The sequence below is a fragment of the Notothenia coriiceps genome, unplaced genomic scaffold (assembly GCF_000735185.1).
Source record: "Notothenia coriiceps isolate Sejong01 unplaced genomic scaffold, NC01 NC01_scaffold00010038, whole genome shotgun sequence".
Classification (NCBI taxonomy): Eukaryota; Metazoa; Chordata; class Actinopteri; order Perciformes; family Nototheniidae; genus Notothenia; species Notothenia coriiceps.
The window spans coordinates 148735-168558 of NW_011342739.1; the positions used below are offsets into that span (position 1 = coordinate 148735).

The 19824-nt window shown below is 42.8% G+C and overlaps 1 protein-coding gene across 2 annotated transcripts in view; it reads left to right on the forward strand.

The window, feature by feature from the left end:
- The window catches only part of kcnt2b (potassium sodium-activated channel subfamily T member 2b), a 31495-nt gene that overhangs the window by 8150 nt on the left and 3521 nt on the right, over positions 1 to 19824 (forward strand). The window contains exons 2-23 of one of the 2 annotated variants that reach the window (XM_010771542.1): positions 1194 to 1273; positions 1958 to 2060; positions 3214 to 3262; positions 3668 to 3727; positions 4483 to 4557; positions 4741 to 4824; positions 5228 to 5322; positions 5913 to 6093; positions 8307 to 8471; positions 8892 to 9028; positions 9548 to 9611; positions 10465 to 10573; positions 13992 to 14100; positions 14239 to 14295; positions 15361 to 15513; positions 15599 to 15852; positions 16805 to 17123; positions 17204 to 17309; positions 18062 to 18234; positions 18745 to 18816; positions 18921 to 19055; positions 19150 to 19261. In XM_010771542.1, the coding sequence (XP_010769844.1) occupies positions 1194 to 1273; positions 1958 to 2060; positions 3214 to 3262; positions 3668 to 3727; positions 4483 to 4557; positions 4741 to 4824; positions 5228 to 5322; positions 5913 to 6093; positions 8307 to 8471; positions 8892 to 9028; positions 9548 to 9611; positions 10465 to 10573; positions 13992 to 14100; positions 14239 to 14295; positions 15361 to 15513; positions 15599 to 15852; positions 16805 to 17123; positions 17204 to 17309; positions 18062 to 18234; positions 18745 to 18816; positions 18921 to 19055; positions 19150 to 19261 (2692 nt within the window). Of the gene's footprint in view, positions 1 to 1193; positions 1274 to 1957; positions 2061 to 3213; positions 3263 to 3667; positions 3728 to 4482; positions 4558 to 4740; positions 4825 to 5227; positions 5323 to 5912; positions 6094 to 8306; positions 8472 to 8891; positions 9029 to 9547; positions 9612 to 10464; positions 10574 to 13991; positions 14101 to 14238; positions 14296 to 15360; positions 15514 to 15598; positions 15853 to 16804; positions 17124 to 17203; positions 17310 to 18061; positions 18235 to 18744; positions 18817 to 18920; positions 19056 to 19149; positions 19262 to 19824 lie in introns of those variants that run through there. The other variant, XR_798374.1, reaches the window with a different exon arrangement.

Consider the following 19824-nt stretch of genomic DNA (forward strand, 5'->3'; position numbering starts at 1 on the left):
TGTGTGTGTGTGTGTGTGTGTGTGTGTGTGTGTGTGTGTGTGTGTGTGTGTGTGTGTGTGTGTGTGTGTGTGTGTGTGTGTAAGACTTATTGTCAGCAGGCTGCTCAGAGCAAAGGGCCGTCAACAAGTTGGAGCGGGGTATCGGCTCAGATGGCTGCACACACTTCACAAGTATGTGTTTGCTCACATCTGCTCATGTGAGAGGGAGGGGAAAAGACAACGAATCCTGTGTTGCCATAGCAACAAAGAGGAAAGTTACCCCCCACCCCCTTAATGTAGCTGGGAAAGTGCAGCTTTGGCTTTGGTCTCTGCGTGTCTGACCATGTGGGCTGCTGCTATAGCGTCACTCTGGAACCCTGGGAAGAACCCCCCCCAACCCTTCCTCTTCCTGCAGACAGAATAGAGCAGTTGTTCTGCCCTCGCTTTCATCTGTCTGTGTGTTGTGAGGAGACCACCAGTGAGCCCAGCCCGCCGTTTGTCATCCCCGACCTGAGTCATCCACTCTTCCCTCCATAGGATGAAAGGAGAGCCACTGAGAAATCTCCCCTGAGGTGGTCCGACAGGAAATACAGTCACCGTCAGTCTCTCTGCTAATGTGCCTGCACACATGTAAGAGCTGTCTGAAGAGAGCCTTTTTGTACACTTAATCATGCCTCCCCATAGGTGTCAGATGGGCTTGTGAATGGCCAAATAATCTTAATGACCCTCACAGGTGTGTGTTCTTGGGTCTGTGTGAGTACAGTAGTTGTGTGTGTACCTCTAACAGGAGGGTGCCAGAATGGTAAGGGAGAAAGAGCAGTAATTATGGCTTTCCATGTTCAGCAGAAACATCAGAGGGAGGTAATTTGTTGCTCTATATTTAATCAGTGGAGATAACGAGACTGACTGCAGCAGTCTGGGCCTATGGGCAGGCGGACAAGCAGGAGCACCATTTCCTCCCAAACCCATTAGTCTTTAATGGAGTTGGCCACAGAGTCTTATTTCCAGACTTTTCACTGTTCAAATAATCATTATCGCCCTTTTCACCTCAATTGTATATTGTAATCCTCTTGTTTTATTTTATTTGATCTCCCAGCCCTCTACTTGTTTTTTTCTCTCCTGACTCTTGTCTTTACTCTATAAAAGAGGTTGTTTGATCTCTTTCTCTTCCCTCCCTGTCTTTGTCCCTGCCCGTCTCTCCGTCCCTCTCTCAGGGTGCAGGTGGAGTTCTATGTGAATGAGAACACTTTCAAGGAACGCCTTAAGCTGTTCTTCATCAAAAACCAAAGATCAAGTGAGTTGCATCTGTTTGGGGTCACACTCTCTCTGTCTGTCTATGTGCAGCCTTTCTTGCTCTGCGTTTCATCACCAGTTGTTCAACTTGTCAACTCTTTGGGACTGTTTTATAATTCGTAGTCTTGATAAAGTTTCTCTGTGGATTCATATCTGGACATGTGATAACTTTTTATGTTGATTCCTTCCTGCGTACTTAGTCAAATCACATGCCTATGAATAAAATCACAACTTAAATTAGAAACATGTGTACATTTTGTAATTTATGTATATTTAAGTAAGTAATGAAAGTGTTCATCCCTTCCTATTAAGCGGTTAACAAATGCTTAAAAAACATAATGTAATACTAACTGGGGTGTAAGGGATATTTGTTCAACTTTTAGCAAACCATATTCTGCTTTATTGGACAAACCATTGCCTTCCAGGCTACACCTTCTTTATTGAAAATATGTAATGAATTGTGCTTTGGAGGGAAATCTAATGCACTGCTGAGCTTTTATAGTGATGATAAATGGCTTATAAACTGCTTTTGAATCCCCAAAGCTATTCTGGTTGTTGTGTGTGTGTGTGATGTTTTTGTTATGCTGTTATTTGTATCTTTGGGGAAGCAAAGAATCCTACAGATCTTTTATTCTGTTTCTTTGAAATAAGAAATTACTGATTGTGCTCTTTCTTTCTATTGCAGGTCTGCGAGTGCGAATGTTCAACTTTTCTCTAAAAGTGCTGAGTTGTCTCCTCTACATTGTCAGAGTCCTATTGGACAACCCGCAAGACGGAAGACAGGACTGGTGAGTGAAAAGGAGATAATAGGGGCTTAATGAGGTGAAACAAAGTATGTCTGTGTGTGTGTGGAGACCTGATAGCAGGAACAAGCGCAACAGGTCAATAGCTGAGATAACTGTGTATGTAGAGTAACCCGTAAAAGCAATGTATGTAAGATGTTGTCGGGCGAAGAGAGGGGGTGGAGATGCAATCCAAAAAGTAAACTGATATCTACACTGAGGTCCCGGTTTTAAGGAGATAAGGAGTAAGAACTTACTTTCATTGTCATGTTTGTGTTTGTTTCCTAATGCAGCGTAAACGGAGAAAACTGCACCAAACAAAACATATCATCGCATCCCTGGAGTGGGTTTGACTGGTAAGCATGTGAGTCTCTAATTGGGAGTGATGGCTTCGGCCTGCAGGGATGAAATGGTGCACCCTGGAGGACTGGCATCCCCAACATCGGAAACGTATAATGCAATCAATGCACAATGCTGATATTGAGCGTTAAGATCCCCATTCATTCGTCACAATTGGACTGTATGGATTACCTGTCAACCTAATATGCATGCAGTGCGTGTGCAGCCTAATCAGCAGCGATCTAGTGGAGATAAAGCACATCATCTACAATAGCAGAGAGAGGGAGAGAGACCAGGAAGTGTGCACAGACCTGAGGCTGCAGCCATGTCTCCTGCTCAGGGACTATTGATCTAATTGGTGGCTGGTGACACTGGCTAAGCTCTGGCTCCAAATGAATAAGGAGGCTGACAGGGTGAGCTCAGGAAAGGGATGGGCTGCCTCCTGCTCCGAGCAGCCGAACCGTAGGAGCAAATCAGAGAGCGGGCAGGCAAGTAGCCATGATAAGCCCCAGGGGGTCTTTGGGGGGAAGAAATTGTCTTTTCTCTCACAATAAGGCTGTACATTTCAAATAAGCTGTGTGAATATTGCTTTTTCTCCAACAATATGAGCACATTAGCAGCTGGGGAGTCCTCTGTTGTTCAGTTGTAAACGCCAAAATTAGATTTAACAAGTGAAATGTGTCGGTCCCTATTGAGTATCATTGTGTTACAGAACATAATTAAAATGTTTTGTCCTTTTTAATAAAATATTCTTGGCCCTTTTTTTTTCCAATTCCTCTCTCCTATTTTCTCTGTTCTTTCCATTTCTTTCACTCTGCAGGAAACTGATCATCTGGGTGGATCGACCTCTACCGCTGTGGGCGCTGCAGGTCAGATAGACCTCCGTACATCGGTGTTTACACAAATGTCTGAATGCATGAACACACCAACACAGGTTTCATGTCGTCTTTTCTGCGTTCCTTTTATGGGTTTGTTGGCATCACACTGCATGTCAATTCCGGCTTAAATGAATTATATCATTTAACCTGACACATATTTACAATGAAGGCATAGTTACACACGCATATACACATTCAGACACCAGACTGTCTCTTGCTTCACTTAAATCTGTTCCCTCTGAAGCTCAATCATCAGCCAGCCCACTGCTTCCACCCACGCTCACCTCCGCCATCCCTGCGCCTCCTAATTTCTCTCTGCCCTGGTCACTCCCCGACTCCTCTCTGTGTCAGCGTCTCTCATTTTCTCTGTAACTCTCTCTCTCTCTCTTTTTGCAGGTGCTTGTGGCTTTCATCAGCTTTTCAGAAACTATGTTGCTCGTGTATCTCAGCTATAAGGTGAGATACTCACGGCCCCCAAAATCCAATCAGAAGCCTTTTGTGATGTTCTTTTGATATCTACGTGTGTGTGTGTGTGTGTGTGTGTGTGTGTGTGTGTGTGTGTGTGTGTGTGTGTGTGTGTGTGTGTGTGTGCGCAGGGACGTACATTCATGCAAAATGCCTGAGGGTGTAGTTTGTCCACTCTGAACTCCTCTGTGTGTTTTCTCACGTCTCCTTGCATTTGGAAAGACCCTCAGCGGGCGTCGAGGTTTCCTTATATTCAGCCTGTTATTGACACATCAGAGAGACTTTAGGGGAGGCCCCTGTGTTGCAGGGGGCCGATCCATCAACGGGTTGCCCTGCTTTTGATGTACCTGACAGTATAAGCCTATAAAGGGCTCACTCTGCAGATTACTCTGAAGGCTAGAAGCCTTTTAACATTTAGCACTGACTGATTCCTGTGGACATACCCTGCGCCTGTCCACCTACACTAATCAGATTTAGGTCAGTTACATGCAGGTGGGAGACGCATACAAAAAAGCCATGTCTGACATCTTAATTGAACAGTTAAGCCAGAGGAAACTTAGTAATGCTGCTTCTTATCTCAAAGCGACGCAAGGGTGTTATATAACACTCATACATCGAGATCAATTCTATGGTGGTCAATTTGTTCCCTCCAACTCACCGCAATGGGGTTCTGTTATATGGTTATTCCTGAAGGTCGCCATGACAATGGGGTTTCCTGACCCCTTGTATGTGGTTTGTGTTTCCAGGGCAACGTTTGGGAGCAAGTATTACGTGTCCCCTTCATTCTGGAGATGATCAGCGCCATCCCCTTCATGATCACTGTGAGTGGAAATGCTCGAACGCACTCGAGCACTGCGGAACACATATATATTTATTATATAATATCACACCAGGGTCATGCTCACACAACCCCTTTCCTTTGCCTGTTATTCAGTGACTGTATGCAACATATGAAACAATGTGAGGAGACAGCCAAGCAGACTAACACTCTCCATTCTTGACAGGTGATTTTGCCCTCCTTCAGAAATCTCTTCATCCCTGTATTTCTCAATTGCTGGCTGGCAAAACACGCTCTGGAGAACATGATAGTGAGTCAAGCACCTCCCTTCTCAATTTTCATCATTACTTTCATCTCTGTTATATTCTGTTTGTTGGCATGCCCCTCTCTGTCTGTGCTATTACAGCTCACCAGCTCATTCTGCCATGAAGGTAAATAAGTTGTAAAAAACATTTAACCTTGCACCCTGGGCTTGGTGGAGAAGTTTCTCATATTCCCTGCTGTCCAATGTCGTCTGAGCTTGCTTCCCATTTTTTAATATGTTGTCTTCCTCTTTGCTCTTTGCCATTTTCATCTCCTGCTTTAGTGCAATTTTATATTTCCTCCTTAGTTCTATGTATTTTTCATACTACCCATAAACTGATATTTATCCTCATTTCACACTTCAACAATGGGCTGTTCACATACTCACACCTGTGTCTATCTCTTTGCAGAATGATCTCCACAGGGCGATCCAGCGGACGCACTCAGCCATGTTTAACCAGGTGGTGATACTCATCAGCACCCTGGTCTGCCTCATGTTCACATGGTGGGTACCCTCGCCAGCTGACACTCAACTGAAAGTGGGCCAACTAGGAGAAAAACAGGGTCAGGGTTCGACAGACAGTGTCAGTTTTGTCATGACCGTGGGCAGGGTGAGGAAAGGAGGGGGAGAGATGGATAGGGAGAGGCAAAACAATGACGTGATAGAGAGGGACAAAATATGATATAGGGAAAGAAATGCTCCCCTTCCAGATAAGAGATAAAAAGGAAGGTACTTGGTAACTGTGAAGATGAGATAGTGCTCTGAAATGCTTCAGTGCAGTGGAGGATGTGACAGTTTGCTAATCCAAAAGATGCTACAAGCAGCAGGAATTAAGCTCTCTGACCATTTCAGGGGTGACATTTACATCAGTTGACTCATCTATCCCATAAAGAACAAAATAGCAGGCGCAGTGTCCCACAAAGCCACTGAAGCATGCATCCACCCCCATCTCCACAATCACACATACACACACGGGCGTGAAAGACATCTCTCCACAGGAACCTATACTTCACCCAGCATGTGAAGTCTGAGTAATACTCACTTCCTTTTTTTTTACTTTCTTCATTGCTTTCCATCTTGCCAACCTCCATCAGTATCTGCGGTATTCAACACCTGGAACGAGCGGGTAACAACCTGACCCTGTTCGACTCGCTCTACTTCTGCGTGGTCACCTTCTCCACGGTGGGCTTCGGAGACGTCACCCCCCAGATCTGGCCCTCACAACTCCTGGTGGTCATCATGATCTTCGTGGCGCTCATTGTGCTTCCCATCCAGGTAGAGAACCAGGGTGATAACCACTAACACATCACAGGCAGTAGATTAAAAAGAGTTCAGTCAGACAACTCACGTGTTCCTTAATATGTTTATTATAGCAGCATATAGTTTGAGTTTGGCGTCTAGGCTCGGGCCTCATCACTCCACAGATTTACAAAGAACATTGAGTGATGATTAGATAACTTTCCCCCGAGCCTACAGGTGGAGCTGGGGTGGAGCTGGGGTGGTGGTGGGGCAGGCAAGCAGCAGCAACAATAAACACAGCAGCAGGAACATGAACGTAGCAATAGCAAGTGGACACAGCAGCAGCAGCAGCAGCAGCGAGGCAGAGGCAGGAAGACCTGGCAGCTTAAATAGAGCGGCATGTTTAGGAGAATGTGTTTGGTTGGTTGTAAGAGGGACGAGGTGCGTCACGTGTTAATGTATCATTGGTGCTCGAGTTGACTGCCTGAACTAGCTCGCAGGCTTCGCCCCATTTTTGGAAAATAACACACAAAGCTTTGGTAGGTAGGTTTTTAAAAAGTGATCTAGGAAAGTTGTGATTTGATGAGTTTAGAAGCCCTCATCCAATCTCATATTTATTTCAATTTAACTTTAGGAGCAGCCAGCCGGGCTCTGCTGGGCTTTCCGCCAAGTTATATAGAAGTAGGAACATATTGGTTAAACTGAACACAGACGTGCCTCTGATGTGTTTTAATGAATTATTTAAATCATGCCTAAAATGAATGGGATTGCTTTGAAACCAAAAAAAGCTGTTTTGGTATAGTCTGTTTACAGGAAATGTTTATCTGTGTTTTCCTAAGATTCATAATTCTCCTTTTTTTCCCCCTTGTAAAATTATGTGATGATTCATTGCATCCTACGTAGATTTGCAGCACTATTTTTACTCTGGAAACAGCAAGAGTATCCTCCTTCCTTCCTTCCCAAAAGATGTAGAAGTGCTAATGGAACGACTTTCCTCTGTGTGCAGTCAGATGAGGGCGGGAAACCACACTCACATAATACTGAGAAACAATCCACAAATGATTTGGTCTACTGACATTCCTCATTTGTTGCAAATTGGAATTCTTTGGTGCTGACGCTAAACGTCTTTGATAGCTTTTCTGTTTTTGAACGTGTCACATAAGCAGTATGGTCGGGCTTCATCCTACGCAGCATAATGGCTGTTGAACAAACTCACACTGTTTTGTTTTTCCCATCAGCTGCGACCGGGTGTTAGCAAATGTCTTGACAACCTAAACCTTCGCAATAACAAAGGACACAAACATGAAGACACTTTTGTTAACTAGAACAGACTCATAACGACAATCTGTGAATCACCAACATTGATGCCGTGTCATCCTACCTACTCCCTCTCCCCATCTTTCAACCACAAACACCCTTTGACATTTAGAAACCCCCCCACCAAGCCCCCTACCAAGCCCTATGCTGTGTGTGTGTGTGTGTGTGTGTGTGTGTGTGTGTGTGTGTGTGTGTGTGTGTGTGTGTGTGTGTGTGTGTGTGTGTGTGTCTGAGTGTCCGAGTCCTGCCATGACCGTTCTCTTGTCTGCACAGGGGAGCCTCTATTGGTTTTTGTGCCCAACACACACCAAAGGAAATGTGCCTCTTGACCTGTAATTATGTGTAATGTTGAGCCTAGAAAGGATATTGATTTGAAAATAAGCACCCTTTAGGTAATTTCCTTTTCTCTCAGTTTGGAGACAGTCCTTGATAAAATCACGGTGGCCTCATCATCACATCACAAATCAGCCCAAATGTGTAGAATTGTTGTCAATTTCGTTCTTGCTGTAGGAGGATATTGCTTTTATGCTGCACATTCATCTGTGAATAAGTTACAACAGTTGTGCTTATTGTGAATTATTTGGGGATTTTTATTGGAAAGCTTTAAGAAAAAACAACAGTAATTGTAAAGTCCCATCATCTATATACCCACCTACCTGGCCCTCTCCACACACACATTTGTTTCCCTCAGGCTTACTGGTATTTATGTAACTTACTTTCCTCTGTTGCTGCTGTCATGTTTCATTCAGCCCCCATCCTTAACCAAATCTCATCTTTCCTTAATTCCCCCAACACTGTCCCTAATTAAACCTAGACACACTCTCTGTAAGGCATTTTTTTCTTTTCCTAAGCCACCTGGCTCCTCCCTGTATTCCAGCAAACCTAATCCAATTTCCATCTGTTCAATGTGATTGATGTCATTCTGAATGTAGTTCGAGCAGCTGGCCTTTCTGTGGATGGAGCGGCAGAAGTCCGGGGGGAACTACAGCCGCTACAGGGCGCAGACGGAGAAACACGTGGTGCTGTGTGTCAGCTGCCTCAAAATCGACCTCCTCATGGACTTCCTCAATGAGTTCTTCGCTCACCCCCGATTACAGGTCTCTCAAAACGGTTTTAAGCCAAAACAAAAAGGGTGTTGGCGGGGTTTTGAGATTGTTCTCTGTAATCATCTACAGTTGGCTAGACAGCTGAGGTTAAAGGAGATGTTTCATTTAGCGAAAACAAGAATCAAAATGCTTTATTATTCATGATGAAGCAGATGTCTGTGTGTGTGTGTTCATGAGGTTGCATTCATGTGTATCCATTAGGAGGTTCAGGTGATGGTTAACGTCTCCCTTTAAAATGTGTTTTGCATGTTGTTATTTAATTAAGTTTTACATGAATCTTCCGAAGTGGGAGATCTCACATGGGATGTGGTCATTAAAGCATGTTTTTGTTACATCACAATTAGTTTGGCAGCCAATCATAGTTCAGTATTAAGTGAGCTGTTGGTTAAACCCCTCTTTGTGTGTTTGTAGGACTACTATGTGGTGATCCTGTGCCCAGCAGAGATGGATGTCCAGGTCAGGAGGGTCCTCCATGTCCCTCTGTGGGCCCAGAGAGTCATCTACCTGCAGGGTTCTGCCCTCAAAGACCAAGACCTGTTGAGGGCCAAGTGAGATACTGCGACAAAAACAACAACAATCACGACAAATAATACAAGCACTGAATAACCCCAGAACAGACCTGTTACCTTAAAATAAAAGGCCCCACTTTTAGACGCTTGAGCTTATAATTAATGCCTTAATTGCGTACAGCCTTATAATAATAGCTTTAATTACAGTTGGAGTTTTAATGCTTATTGCTTACCTCCTGGCTTTTTGTAATACAGCAGCAGAACCTTTATCATAGGGAAAGACTAAGGAACAAAATACATTGTTTAGTTTTTTGACTCTCCCTGTTTTCTTGCCTCCTTCCATCTCAACCCTAAATAGCGTGGGCTTGAAAGATCGATTGGATTGTTTATTGTTCTTTTGTCCTGCTTTTTTCTCTTTTGTCCTCTCCCTCAACAACATGACAACTCCCTCCTTCCCATGTCTTCTTTCATCAACGCTTCCCTGATTCTCTCTATCTTTCTCTCTATTTATCTATCTCTCTCGCTCCCATGGCCACATGCTTTTCTAACTGCCTGCAGGATGGACGACGCTGAAGCCTGCTTTATCCTCAGCAACCGGTTTGAAGTGGACCGAATTGCTGCTGTACGTTTCTCACTGCTTCTCTGTATTGCCATGACTCCCCATATGTAACATTTCCATAGTAGGGCTGCTTGCCTGAGAAAAGCCTTAAAATAACATTTGAAAAAAATAATCACACATTAAAGCAGCTTTGGTAACAACTGGATTTAGTCCACTGCATTGGATGCTTTCTACCAAAAGATTATTGCAGTGAAAATGACTGAAACAGAGAGTAAAGGAAACACAGGCTTGACATAACTAAATAACTATACACACTATGCATGTGAAAAACATCTATAAGTGCAATGTTACATGACACTACTTGCCATGATAGTGAGTTGATCACACGGTTTAATCAACAGCCTGGTTTTTACACTGAATAATTTGGCAGCTGAATTGTAATACCTTTGGAGATCCCTTATTTTTGTTTCTTGTTCCCACATTAGGTGTCCATTCTTCAGAACCTTGAAAACGTTGTAATTACTGTCAGCATGTGACTATGGTTAACACAGAGACACATTAGCGTGTTATCCTTGTCCCTTTGAGCATGATAGCATGCTGACATTATCTTTTCAGATAACAGAGTACAGCCTCACATATCCTCAAAATGTTCAACAATTATATTCTGCCCAGTGTTACTCAGTTCACTTTTTATGGGCTTGCCACTATTCTTGAACACTTCTTTCTAGAAAGATGTTAGAATAGCATTATTTTTTAACTCTGACAATGGCCGTTGAGTTGCTCTGTGAAGTCAGTGTTTTAGGAAGAATCTGATGCTGTTAGTTGTGTGTGTTTACCACTCTTTAACTCTCCATTGCCCTTTTCCTCTTTCTCTCCCAACTTTTCACTCCATCCATCTCAATCCCCATTTTCTCAGGATCATCAGACCATCCTCCGAGCCTGGGCGGTGAAAGACTTCGCTCCCAATTGCCCCTTGTATGTCCAGATTCTCAAGCCGGAGAACAAGTTCCACGTCAAATTTGCAGGTGGGCACAAGAGTGTGAAATCAAACACTGACAGTAAAGTATGTCCATTCTTGTTTGGATTCAACTACTGTTATTTCAATGCATTAATGCAGATGCTCAAATGTGTCCTGTCCCAGTTCAACAGGTGCTTTGCTCAGTTTGTGTGTTTTAAAAGAAGGGTGATTAGGTTAACATTGGAAACTAAGTTGTTCTGTGTGCTCTTTTATTTAGTCATGTCCTCTTTTCTGCCTGAGTTTGTCAGCTGGATTCCCCCCCCCCCCCCCCCCTTGCTCAACAGAAGAAGCCGTTCAATCATCTGAAGGCACGTAGAAGAAACCAAACTCTCTCACTGTTTCCTCTCTCTCTGCCTACAGTCCTAAAGAACCCAATTCTAGCTTGCCGCCCTCTTCCCAGCTGTCTCTATCAATGATTAACGTTTCATTTCGCTTCCCCGGCCAAGACAATCCCCTTATTTGGGGGAGTTCTGCTGTTGTGCTAACCTGACAGAGGAGCTCTCCCCGTAGGAAATCCTCCTTTGCCTCTGCAGTGCTGTTTTACATACTTGACTCCCAGAGCCAGACTGAGGCTTATGTGTTAAGTCGGGCAGGAAATTTGAAGTAGAAAGATAAATTCATGCTCATTCATGATAACACCCTTTGTTTGTCATAGAACTTTTACTTTAAAACTCCCGCTCCCGTAGTGGGTATCAGACAACTGTAAGTGAACTTCTTTGATCTTGACATCGGCATTCATTTTAAAATATTGTGTTTTTTAATGAAATAGTCAATAGTCATCTCCTTGTGGCCCCCAACAGCCTTTCAGTGCTGATGATAAATTCCATACACTGTTAAAAGTATCTCCTTTTAAGACCACAAAACCTAATGTTTATAATCAACGGACCTTAAGCCTGAAGTCACCGCAGTAAACTCAGGGAGCGAGTATGTAATTAGTCACTAGAAAATAACTTTAAGACGGATGCCATGTTTTGACACCACTTGGAATATACCCGCTAAGTGCTATCGTGGGAGGCATTAATGAGCAAGGGAACATTTTTTAATTTGTTCCACAGGAATGGTTTAATAATAGCTCAACGTTCAATGGGAAAGATCGGGAGAATGCTGCAGCGGGGCAGGAAACCCTGAGGCGTTTGAGTAACCATAAAAAATGGGGTGCGGTGTTAATCGATCGTCTCCCCGGTTTATGTTCTGAATGACAATAGCCTGTTGCCCTCCTGAAGTGGGCTTATTGCAGCAGCAGGCATCGTGTTCAACAACAGCACACTCGTACAAACAGCTAGCTGAATTAATTAACTTAACCACTGGACCTGTGGTCAAGTTGTAATGGCCAACATCTGCATGTCCACACTTATCTTCACACACCTATAACACCAGTCTGTGAAAGAGATTCTGAAGAGGGTAAAACCTTGTGGATGCATGTGAGTGTGTGGGTGTGTGTGTGCACAGTATGTCGAGGTCTGTAATTGGTTTCTCTCCTGGTCTGGGTCCCGGTATCTGAAGGATAGAGGATGGGATGCTGGGCGGCGTTGAACAGTAAGCAGAGGAGAAGATGGGAAGTGAAGGCATCACAGTGGTTAACAGAAACACACGAGGGATGTCGAAAATTGGATATTGCAGAAAAGACTCAATTTTGTGTGTGACTGTGTGTGTGCTTTGTGAGTTAGAGATGTGTGTATAGCAGAACTAGAGATTGGAATGTGCGTGACAATAATGAACACTGTTGCCTCAAAGATGAAACATCGATGTTTTTGTGTTTTACTCTGCACGCTTAGAGATACCCATTGGTCTGTATAAACTGCTTTCTCACAATCTGAAAAGCTTTGTGTGTGAGCTGCATTATGATGTCCTGTTCAGAACCAAAGGCACATTGGTACTTCAGCAGAACATCCATAATCAGCAGATGTAATTGTCTCTCACCTGCTAAGATTCAGGCACACAATTTACAAAATATTGCATTTACATGTCATCGGGCTCTCCGGTTTCTCCGGCTGGCAGCTGATTGAGTTTCATGCTTCATGTCAGGCTCCGACGTTCTTCAGCAATTATTTCTTAATTAAAGGCACATCATTTGCTTTTCTGACCCAGCTAAACATTGTTGGTAAACAAGGAAGCAAAGAAAATGCAATCAAGGATTACCCATCAGGGGAAATGGGAGCTCTCTGTGCCCGGCATGCTGATTGGCTCACTACAAACATGAATCGCTCTATTGGTTTTTCCTTTCATAGAGGAGGCTGTGCGGCAACAGGTAAACGACAGGAGTGTCATCTGTGTTTGTTCCGTTTGGTTTGGTTTGCTCACAGGCGTTTAGTCTTGGATGATGTGATTGAAAGGGGATTTAATGCTGACACTAAATCACTGGCTTGTGCTTGTTCTTCTATCTAATCCCCAAAAACTGAGCGCTGGGCCACAACAGTAACATTAAGAAGATCCCATGGGAGTAAACAAGCAGCTGGTACAAGAGGATGATGACACGGCTGTCTGCTTGACTCATTTGTTCTAAGTTTCATTTAACATAAAATATATTTTTTGATTGTTTGTGCTTTTGTCTTTAAGTGGTATACTCTTCAGCCCTATTTACACATTGTACTGTTCACAGTTGGGAATAACCAGGATGCTCTTTCCAAAAAGATGTGTCACTATTAAGTGTTTTTGAGCTAGTGATTAAATAAGAGAGAATATAACCAAAACAACAATTATGATGAATAAACTTTCACAAAGTAGAAGTGCCATGTGCAAATGTGCTGCTGTCTCTTGTTTTATATCAGAACACATTTATATGTCTTTCATTTTTGATTGAAACAATCAATTTAGAGGCAGCACGCTTTCGAACACTTTAGATTTTAACCATATCACTTTTTTAAACTATTGCACTCAGTCACACTGTGGTTCTCCCTCTCCCCTCCCGAACCGATTAAAGGAGTGAAGAATCAGCAGACAGTGATGACATAAAACAATCAAATATGTTTTCTAAAATGAGGGAATAGCTGAGAGAGGTTCTTGAGCAAACAGATCACAGATATTATAAGACCGCTGGCTCCAAGATAAGCTACAGACAGACACATGCACACACAACCCAAATACATGGTCCCCCTAGCCTCGGTTTATGCCTGGTGGAAATAAAACATAATAGATGAGACCTTCTTAGAGCTAAAGATGACATTTAGTTCACTTTCTTGAGAAGGGTGGACGCATAATCTCCAGAGATGTATAACATCCGCTGATAAAACGGCAATTTGCAAAGCTAAATATCACCATGGATCAAGAACACACTCACAAATGCAAGGGATGTCTTTATTTGAGCAGCCAGTTGTATTCAAGGCAGCGTTGTTGGACTCAGAGTTGAAACTATCATGGAAGTAGAGTGTGAGGGTTGTATTTTCCGACCTCCGATACATTTCCCCTTTTGTTTCCTGTGTCTTCAGATCATGTGGTGTGTGAAGAAGAGTTTAAGTACGCCATGCTGGCTTTAAACTGTGTGTGCCCTGGTACATCAACACTCATCACTCTATTGATCCACTCCTCCAGAGGACAGTAAGTTCCCCTGCTTTCTGACTCCCGATCCCTCTTTTTTTGTTAACTTGACAGTAAAATATGCAGTAGATACAGTGAACAGAACTGAGCTGCTTATTGTCTCCTCAATGTCACTCAACTTTGATGTTTGCTTTCCAGAATGGCTCCCCAAGATGCCTTCAAGCAGCGTGCCGGAGCCTTTCAAGCCCTCAACAGGTAGGATTCATCTGACCTGTATTCGCCCCAATCATCTGTCCACTTCCATAGATTTGCACATTTTCTTTTGTTATTCCATGAGGATATTTACTTTGTGGGGGTTAATTGTGTTATTAAGAAACATTTTGTTATATTTTGACTTTTTCTTATTTAATGCTTAAATCCTGCACAAAAAATCACAATGTGATCAGGGGCAAATTACTCATTACACAAGATTTTACTTAATTTATTTTTATCATTATGGGGTGATAGCGGAATAAGTGATTATGATGGTACTAGTTTAAAATATTTAAACACCATTTGTATTTCAATAACTCAATAAGTTTCACATTGAATATGCGAAGAAATGTTTTGGTAATTTACATCTTTCATCAAGATATTCAAGGTAATACCTCGATGAGTAATTGATAAAACAAATTATATTTGTGTATTCCTTTGAGTGCAGTAGATATCTTCTAAATAACAATGACAATCTCTTTGATTGCATCAAACAAATATTAATATTAAAGAAGTTAAATGTCAAGCACTCTTGTGTCTGATGAGTTGTACTTTCAAAAGCAATGTATTTCATAAGTATGCTTCTATATCTGGATTTGTTGCCATTTGGTTTATTGGCTGTGACAGTGCTACATGATGCTCCCTCCTCCTCTCCAGCCTTACACTTACAGTAGTTCCTGTAAACTGCAAAATCGCTATAACACTTGTTTATATAATGCCGTCTTTGTCGCAGGCCACCCACATTCACACTGCCCCCACACCCTTGCTTTATGCTATCACCTCTTTAGCCTCCACATCTAAAGATGTATCCCTAGGAGAAAAATGTGTCCACTTAACTGTGTGAATGTGTACATTTAGGAGCTATTGTTTGGACAGGTTGGCTGTCCTTGTGTGTCCTGATTGAAGTATTGATCAGTAGCTCTGACAGAGATTTAAGATCTTACCTCTGGGACCTCAGGTGAAATATCTCCTCATGTTGCCCTGGTGCTGAGCTAGACGCTTTGTGTTACAAGTTTTAAAGTTCATTCTTTCCCCACGTGGCCAATCAATCCTACTTTTCTGTCTCAGGGAGGGCGGTGAATGTGCAGCAGACCAATGGCACCGAACCTACCGCCGCTGCTCAGCCAATGAGGTGCATCACATCCGTCTAGAGGAAAGTAAATTCTTTGGAGAATACCAGGGCAAGAGCTTCACCTTTGCCTCCTTTCATGCTCACAAAAAGTAAATTATATTGTGTGAAAAGCCCCAAAAATGAGAACTAAAAAAAAAACCTGCACTGTTCAGATTTGACCTTGTCTTTGTGCAGGTATGGAGTATGTTTGATCGGAGTTCGCAGATTGGAAACCACCAACATCTTGCTGAACCCTGGGCCCTGCCACATCATGGGGGCCTCTGACACATGCTTCTACATCAATATCTCCAAAGAGGAGAACTCAGCATTCGTCAGGGGCCACAAGGAGCCATCGTGGGGCAGAACTGGAGGAAATCCCAGGGGGGTGCACCAATCCATCTACCACGGACTCACACGCCTGCCAGTCCACAGTATCATCGCCAGCATGGGTCAGTCTGAAATGCACGCCGCAAAGACTGTGTAACGTTTACACACTGGCCTTCTGTTTGCAGTATGTGTTGGTCAAACACGCAAACCTGTCATCAAACTGTCAGCTGCAGCAGCACATTCACAGCTTTCAGAATTATGCAGTTCTCACACAAGCTATCTTGGTTAAATATATGCACAGCTTTTCTGATGAATTCACATGTATCTGATCATAAGCAACACTTGATATGACACTTGATAAGAACCCCTAAATGGGGCCGCTTGATAACTAACCTGGCAGAGCTCAAGGCCTAGGATTCACTCAGACCATTTCAGCGTGTCATCTCCTTTTTTCTCCCCATTTTAAATCTGCTTCTATAATAAATGCACTGTTGGCCAAATAATAATCTAAAAAAAACAACAACCAAATGAACTGAACTGTCAGTATACACACACCACCTGGTGGACAACAGTGATACTGTATAGCTCACTATTCCTCAATGCTCTCACTACAGTATCCACTATCAGGGACTGTGCAAACACATCAGGTATAGTAGAAAAAATAGGGTCCTTGATGTTGGAATTACAATAAAGGTTTGCTTTGGTTGGGAAGGGTTTGAAAAGGAAGTAAGGTCCTTAAATCCACTCATCTAGCAACATGTTTAAAAGCTCCTAACCAGATGGCTATTTCATGGTGAAATTCTAAAAACAGTATAGCGTCACAAACTCCCTTCTACCTCCTAAGGGTGTTTGTGACACACTGAATGGGTTGAGAGCTCCGCTTTATTTTAACAGGTACAAGCACTGTCTATGTTTTTAGAATTTCATATGACAACGCCATCTAATTAAAGGCTTTTTTATCTGTTTGCCTAAAGGGAAACTTTCTTCTTTTTTGTACTTTGTGTATAGTGTTTGTTCCTTCATTCATCTTTGATCCTTCAGTCATCTGTGTGTGTGTGTGTGTGTGTGTTACAGGCACAGTGGCCATCGACCTGCAGGAGTCCAGTGACAGCAGCCCAGAGAGCCAGGAGCCTGGGGGCACCGTGCTGGGAAGCGGGAGAGGAAGCAGAAGCAGGGCGGAGATGGGTGGTGCTAACACTTTGGCCCTGCCTGCCATGGGAGAGTCAGCGGAGGAAAGGCGGCACAGCATCGCCCCCGTCCTGGAGCTGGTGGACGGTGTCAACAACCCCACCTTCGACCTGCTCGGAGACCAGTCAGAGGACGAGGCAGGGGAAGAGGGCAAGGAGGACAGTGACAGAGACGCGAGCGCCCACTGGTGGGGTCGACACTGCGAGTAAGTCAGGAAGATGCTGTTTGTATTTACATCAGGGAAGTGTAAACTAGTTTGGAGGTAACTGTGGGCTTGTGCTACAGGTGGGTGAAGGGATATCCCCTAAACTCTCCGTACATCGGCAGCTCGCCTGCGTTGTGCCACCTTCTTCAGGAAAAGATGCCTTTCTGCTGTCTGCGCATGGACAAGGTAAGATAAAGACCATAGACTATATGCATTACATTAATGCACACAATGTACAACAATATCTGTTTTCTTTTTTTTCTTTTTTATTCCATATTTTATTCCTTTTTATTCCATTCCATTACAATGTAAATACTGTTATATTTTACTGTATTTTGTATTTAAAAATATTTTTCTAGTTCTTTACCTGTGTTTTTAATTCTTGTTTTACTTGTGTGTATGCACCACGACATCAAGTCAAATTCCTCGTACGTGTAAACCTACCTGGTAACAAACTTGTTTCTGATTCTGATTCTGAAGATAAGATAAGAGATACTTTGTTGATCCCAATTTGGGAAATGTTTGCGTTGCAGCAGCATAAAAAGACAAGGCATTGTACATTAAAAGAAATAAACAATCCAAAATGTAAACATCTCAAATAGAAGTAAAATAGCATTAAAAAAAGTGTGGAAATACAAATGTACAGTAACAAAATGTAAAGCAGGATATTATATATACATTAATTGTGCAAGGACTGGATTATTAAACATTAGATTGAATATAAATGTAAAATGTACAGTGGGAGTTTAAGTCCAGTTATCCAGAGAAGCCATGGAGCAGAGAGTTCTCTGCCGGCCAGAAGTGATTTGTTATACAGTTTTATTGCAGTTGGCAGGAATCTTTCCCTGTAAAGTATGGGATTGACATGGCTTTCTATCTTCTTTCTATCAAAATTCACATTGCTGTTATCCCCCATGACTACTCTGCTTCTCTGCTAGGCTTGCCACCACACCCTTTTTGAGGATGCCCGCTGCTATGGCTTCAAAAACAAATTGATCATTGTGTCTGCGGAGAGTGCAGGAAACGGACTGTACAACTTCATTGTGCCTCTACGGGCCTACTATCGACCCAGGAAGGAGCTCAACCCCATTGTGCTGTTGCTGGAGAGCATGTAAGATCACATTTATGTCATTAATTGCTATGTTGTTCCACAGCTTCAAACTAAATGTGTTCCATGATAAACGAGTTACCCAAAACTGTTGCTGTGACTGCAAAGTGCAACAGCTACAAATGTAGGTTGTGCAGGAGGATAGAAAAAGAAAAGTTCCTGCTTACGTAGCCAGTTCAGGAGAAACACTGAGCTATTTAGGTTCATAGTAAACATGATTTGTGAAATGCTGAATGCTTCAGGACAATGCACTCCGCAAACCTGGGTCTTGTATTGTGGCTGGTACACAAACGCAGTCAGCCAAAAGAGAGTGGAATCCAATAAAAAGGCAATAAAATGCTGAGTCACTCCAGTCTACTGCTGTTATTTTCAGCTCTCTCTGCAGGCTGTGTTGTATTTCTCAGTCTGAGTGACGGGGGTCTGTCTCTGAGGGGACGTTCGCTCTTCATCATGCCACCACGTACAAATCTCTAGGAATCTGGAGTCTATTTGTTTTCTTTTTGCTTGCTACAGACCTGAACCAGACTTCCTGGAGGCAATCTGTTGGTTCCCCATGGTGTTTTACACAGTGGGCTCCATCGACAAGTGAGACAAAGCTACACGCTGATCTATTTCCTTAATCTTTATTCATGTAAGTGCTTTTCACCTCTCAAATGCCTTTCCTGTACTCTTTGATTTTCTCTCCACAGTCTGGACAGTTTGCTGCGGTGCGGAGTCACTTTTGCTGACACGATGGTAGTGGTAGACAAGGAGAGCTCAATGATTGCAGAGGAGGATTACATGGCTGATGCAAAGACCATTGTGAATGTCCAGACACTGTTCAGGTCTGCTTTGTTTGCTTTACAATCTAACATTCTGTGTTTATATTGTTTTTTTTTTAATCCGTTTTGTCTCTCTGTCTGTGCTTTTACCTTCCAGACTGTTCCCAGCTCTTAGTATCATCACAGAGCTAACCCACCCAGCCAACATGCGATTTATGCAGTTCAAAGTCAAAGACCACTACTCTCTGGCCCTGTCCAAACTGGAAAAGGTAAAAGCTTAATACTTTCTAAAGCACTATTATTAATTTACCTCGACCCAGACTTCAGAGGTCATAATGAAACACCAATGAGAGAAAAAGCAGAATAGTGTATTGCAGTATACATTTGTTACAGATTATAGCCTTTTTAATTTCGAATTGTTGTTAATGTTGCTCTCTGTGTGGCAGCTAATGAATTTCCCCCCAAGCCTCAATATCATTTATCAAAGAATGAGTAAATGTGTCCTTGCAGGACATCAAGTATTAAAATGGATTTCACTCTGGGATCATTATAAATAGATGTTTTTAGATTTCTAGCAGTGTTGCCCTACGGCCTAAAGGATATCTGGTGAATTATAGCTTTTTCTTCTTGCTGTTTGAAAAGTGCATGCTTGTTTAAGTTTCCCTTGGGATTTTCCCTCTTTAAACAAAATGCTAGTAAGTTACTTCTAACAAGGTACATATTTTATAAGTCTCACAATAAATGCTTACAAACTGTCAGATTTTAAGTAACTTCAACCATGACTAGTGTAATCGGGTGAACATCTGTGTGTGTGTGTGTGTGTGTGTGTGTG